The sequence below is a fragment of the Propithecus coquereli genome, unplaced genomic scaffold (genome assembly GCF_000956105.1).
Source record: "Propithecus coquereli isolate 6110/MARCELLA unplaced genomic scaffold, Pcoq_1.0 Scaffold302, whole genome shotgun sequence".
Lineage (NCBI taxonomy): Eukaryota > Metazoa > Chordata > Mammalia > Primates > Indriidae > Propithecus > Propithecus coquereli.
In genome coordinates, this window is record NW_012148642.1 from 2004162 (window position 1) to 2009757 (window position 5596).

The 5596-nt window shown below is 42.3% G+C and overlaps 1 protein-coding gene across 1 annotated transcript in view; it reads left to right on the forward strand.

Moving 5' to 3' along the window:
* The window catches only part of PARP12 (poly (ADP-ribose) polymerase family, member 12), a 40400-nt gene that overhangs the window by 11176 nt on the left and 23628 nt on the right, over positions 1 to 5596 (forward strand). The window contains exon 5 of the mRNA XM_012649749.1: positions 4358 to 4481. Within this exon, the coding sequence (XP_012505203.1) occupies positions 4358 to 4481 (124 nt within the window). The remainder of the gene's footprint in view (positions 1 to 4357; positions 4482 to 5596) is intronic.

The window sequence follows — 5596 nt, forward strand, 5'->3', positions numbered from 1 at the left end:
TCAACAGAGAGTCCTTCACCATGACAGTGATCCTGTTCATTCCTCTCATCAAACAAGGGTAATTTCGTGAGAGTTTCCTTGGGAAATCATTAGGTATCTACCACGCGGTCCTAATCCGGCTCCTTCTGATTTCTTTTTGATTCCTAATCTTAAAAAAAAATCTTCAAAGGGCACTCATTTTTCTTCAGTTCATAATGTAAAAAAGACTGCATTGACACATGGTTAAATTCCCAGGATCATCAGTTCTTTAGGGACGGACTGAATGGCTGGTATCATCACTTAAAAAAGTGTCTTGAATTTGACGAAGCTTATATTGAGAAATAAAGTTTACATTTTTAATTTTTATCTTCTAATTCCATTTTTCCACAAACTTTTGGAAGTCCCCTCGTATGTATATTAGCACAGAGTTGTGCAGCCATCACAGTCAATATGAGGACATTCTCATCAATGCCAAAGTAACCCCATACCCATTAGCAGTCATTCTCCATTCTTCCTCTCCCACCAGCTCCTAGCAGATTTAGGTTCTGTCTCTTTGGCTTTGCGTGAATGTTTCCAATAAATGGGATCATACAATATTGGTCTTTTGTGACCATTTTGCCCATTTTAATTTGGTTATTTGCTCTCTCGTTACTGAGTTGTAAGAATTTTGTGTATTATTTATATTGAAAATATATTCTCCCGGTCTCTTTTATGTTTATTTTCTTTATGGTGTCCTTTGAAGAAGAGATGTTTTAATATTGATGCCCAGTTTAATATTTTTTTCTTTTATGGTTTGTGTTTTTTGTAGCCTAAAAATGTTTGCCTGTTCTAAGCCCACAAAATGTTTTCTCCTGTGGTTTTTTTCCTAGAAGTTTTGTAGGTTTAGCTTTTAGGTTTAGGTCTAGCTGTTCATGCTTATTCTCATAACTCTGATCATTCCTTCCTTAGGCATTGCTGCTTCTGTGTGTGTTTGCTGCCTCTCTTTGCATTATTTTCCCTCACGTTTTGGGTGATTCTTGGTTGTCTGTCAGGTTGGTGCTTGAGAATCCCATGTGCCTGTTGGTTGATTCCAGGAGACTGACTCTGATTCCAGGCCTGTGTTTCAGTGATGATCGGAAGAGGCCGTATGCCCTGCCTGGTGTGTAGCCTAGGACTGGGGGTGGGGGCGTTGGCAGCTGTCTTACCTGCTTTGTTCTCTCTCTAGCCCTCATATCCACACTTACAAGTTCAGGGGGGAAGCATGTAGCAAGGTTGCTCCACACAAGCAAGGCAGAGCGAGGGGGTGCCTGTGCCATTGCGTCCCATTGTTCTCATTGTGGTTGGCCTCGGTATCTTTCTTGTTCCTCATTTCATCTGAGTCTGAATCTGTGACACCCCCAGATCTTTTCTACTTCTGTGATGTCTTCTGTGTATTTTGCCTGCATTTTTTCCTCTCTTATATTGTTTGATGCTATTTCATAGTCTTAGGAATTCTTGAATAATTCTGGTCTTTTGATGGTGTTTTTTATTGTTTTCCAGTGCTTGTGAATTTATTCTTCTCTCTGGTCTGTCATTTCAAGGAATGTAGGGAGAAATGGGGGGTGGATGTGGTGCTTTGCCTGCCAAATTGATGTGATTTCTTTGACTCACCTTCTAGAAAGCCTAGACTCTGGAATGCCATAGTGAGGTGAGGAACATTAGAAGGAGAAAAAGATATTGAGAAAGGGGACAGGAAGACTAGGGAAGATGAGGACAGGGGATGGGCCTCATGTCTCTTCCACTGTGCTGGGACTTAGCTCTGGCCAGGTACTGTGGCTGCAGTGGCCTGCATAGTGCCTCCTTTCCTGGGTGCCTTCCAGCTGTGAATGGTATGGCTTCTACTAAGAACCAAAGCGTCAGGCCTGCTGTTGGACCACAGTGCCTTCCCGTGGGTCCTATATCCTGTCTGAGGAAGCATCAGTCTTGAGGGCCATGGGGCCAGAGGGTGCACCTTCCCCAGGGGGTTCCTTCTTGCTGGGAGAGCCTTTCTTCAGGCCATGTGTGTGCCTTTACCTGTGCCCAGGGTTTATAGAAGCAGCATCCTTAATACTGGGATGTCTTGGTGATGGCCTTTCTGCTTTCATCCCTGATCATTTCCCTTCAGGGAGGGAACAGGAACTCTTATTAGTTGTGACCTTGGACCACAGCTGTTGTCCTCTCTATCCTGGCCCAGCCCTTATTATCTGTTGTACACACACCTGGTCAAAAGTCCAAGAGGTTCCTTGGCCTGGTGAGCTGCCTGTGTTCAAACTTCACAAGTTAGGAGATCTTAAGTCTCAGTGTGGCTATGTCCAGCCTTGTTGGAACTTAGAGGAGATTTCCTCGCTGGGATATGCCCATCTTGTTTCCTGAGCCTTCTCAGCCTGGTGCTCTCATCTGCCCTGTCTTCCTGGCCCCAGGCCTGGTCTTCGACAAGCTCGGGCAGCCTCCCTACCCTCCTTCATGGCACTCCCCCCGCTCAGGGTGCCCTTTTGCAGAGTCTGGGAGAGAAGTGGCATTGAGATGCGCCTGAAAGAGTGCATATGATTTTAGAAAGTTTTAATTTTTTTTCAAGTGTCAAATTAGCCAAGCTTTATTATTATTTTTTTGAAATATGAATGGAAAATGTACAAAGGACAGTAATTAAGAAATGTCTACTTCACATCTGTTTTCCTTAGTACATCGGTGCTAGGGAAAACAGATGTGAAGTAGACATTTCTTCCAAACCAAACATGTCCCCTCCAAGAAATAGTTACAATTATTCATTCCTTGAATATCCTCCTGTGAAGACTTTATCCACTTACAAGTGCATGTGTCCATTTGGTTTCATTCTTCTGTAGGCACACTAGCACAGTTTCATTCCTTTTTTCAGTTAACTAGATGGTTGATTTTTTATAATATATATTCTTGTGATTCAAAATTCAAAACATGCCAGACTGATAGAAGTCTTTCCTCATAACTTTGTGCCCAGCCATCCAGTTCCCCTCAACAAGAAATAATATGTGCATTTATGTGTACTTAGTGTATCTCTAGTCTTATTATTTTTTCTGTATTTACTCAAGTAGAGGCATTCTGAACCTTGGTCTGTATCTTTCTACCTAATAGCATATATCTTGGAGGTAGCTCCATGCCAGAGTGCAAAGGGCTTCCCATTCTTTTTGTCTCCTTTCTCCCTGTCCTCTCCCAACATTCCTCTATATGGTTCCTCTGTATGGATGTGGCAGAATCTCACATATGCTACTGAAAGGTAGTGAGAGGGTGTGGGTGACATTCCAGGTGGTGGCCAGCATGAGCAAAGGTGAGGCAGGCAGCAGGTGCTTGGAGTGACGAGGAAAGTGAGGACCTGGCTGCCCAGGAGGAACACGGGGAAGGAATAGGGGAATAGGTGGCTGGAAGCCATAGGTCTGGGTCATTGTGTGGGTGTCAGTGGTGGCACAGCAGTGTGTATGAAGACCTTGGGGGATGGGGGCGTGTCAAGGATGAAGTGAGTAAGTTGGTAACCAGAAGAGATCCAAGTGGGCCGGAACCATGTTGCTGCACCTTTGATTGGTTGTGTTAGGGTTGGGATGCATTTCTGGTAGAGAGGAATCTGGCTCCATCTTAGATGTGTGATCTCTGACCATCCACATGCCACATATAGAGCTATATTGAGCAGTCAGACTGCCCACTGCAAGGATGGCGCCTTTGACCTTCTCGTGATCAACTTCTTTACTGTTATAAAATGAAATTCATAGACGATATAACCCACCAACATACATACTTTTAAAAATCAGTGTAAGGTCCTGCTAAGTGAGACAAAAGGAAAATGTATGTCTCAGTTCGTTTTCTGTGGCTTACAATACCTGAAATTAGATAATTTGTAAAGAAAAGGAATTTATTTTTTGCAGTTGTGGAGGCTGAGAAGTCCAAAGTTGAGGGGCCACATCTGGTGAGAGCCTTCTTGCTGGTGAGGACTCTCTGTAGAGTCCCGAGGTTTTGGTGGGCATCACATGGTGAAGGGACTGAGTGTGCTAATTCAGGTCTATCTTTCTCCTATAAAGCCACCAGTCCCACTCCTGTGATACCCGTTGACCCATTAATCCATGAATGGATTAATCCTTATAACCCAGTCACCTCCTCACCTCTCAGTATTGCCACATTGGGGATTAAGTTTCAACATGAGTTTCAGAAAGGGCATTCAAACTGTAGCAATGTATATAATAAAATACATAGTATTTCAATATCTAAATGCTCACGTATGACTGCACTAAAAAAACAAAGACTCCCACAAATTTCCACAATGTTCCTAAGTCAGTGGGCAGCACCACACCCAGTGACAACCACAGGGCTAAGCCATGCTGTATATTGCAAAGGTGTCTTACTTGTTGTATTTTTATTTTAGAGAAATGCAATAGAGTTCATTTCCATTTGCCATATCGATGGCAATTCTTGGACGAAGGCAAATGGAAGGATTTGGACAAAATGGAGTTTATTGAAGAGGCATATAGCAATCCCAGGAAAGAGAGGTAGGAAGCATGTCACTTATCTCTGCTTTGTGCCTGGGCTTTTGTGTGCAGAGTAGGACGTTTAGTTTAAACAACATTGTTTAGTTTTGATGACCTTCACGCACACACACATACACACATCAGCCAAGTCTGGAGGTGCAAGCTCTGGACTGGAAGCTGGAAGTTAATGTTCATACCAGCAGTTTGGTGGCTGTGTTCTCCCACCTTCCTCTTCTCTCAAGGAGGAGCTATTAGGAAAGGAAAAGATGGTACTAACACCAAGTAAATTCCCAACCATTTGCTGCTGGAATTGATCACGTACATAAATACTTATTATTGTAGAAGAGCGAGAGGTGATCATTTGTGATATTTTAGCCTTTGTTCTATAAAGTCATACAGCTGAACTGCTGTTTATTGTTTAACCTTTAACCTTTAACTCTTACTTTTCTGAGTATATCCCAGTGTTTTCACTCAGTCAATTCAGAGTAAATAGGGAAGTTCCAGATAGCCTTATTTTCAAATAGTCATCATATCTTGGATTGAACCTGCTAAAATATGTTTCCAGGAAGAGAATTTAAGCCTACTTTTTGAGTGTAGAAAATAAATTTTCACTTAGATTGCAGTTATGTGCAAATTGCTATTGGTAAAGTATGTGAAACAAATTATTCCCCTTAAAAGGATTAAATGATTCACATACCACCCCTAAATTGAGACAAAGTTTACACATGGTGAAGTACCCAGATAATAAGTGTACAGTTCAGTGAGTTTTGACAAATACATATGCTTGTGTAGCCAACATTCTGATTAAGTTATAGATCATTTGCATTACCCCAGAAAGTCTCCTCATGTCCCCTGCTAGTGAGTCTCCACCCCTAGAGGTCACTACTGCTCTGACTTCTGTTGCCGTAGATTAGTCTTGCTGGTTCTCAAACTTGAGATGAATGGAACCATGTGATATATATTTGTGTCTGTTGTCTTTCACTCAAATCCCCCACCCCCAAAATGGGCAAACTACAAAGACAGACATTTCCCTACAGAGGAAGCACAAATGGCCAATAAACATGGATTTGAACTTATTTCCATTGTCCATCTCAGTTTTTACTGTGTGACCCACTTTGTCTATATTTCGTTTCTTT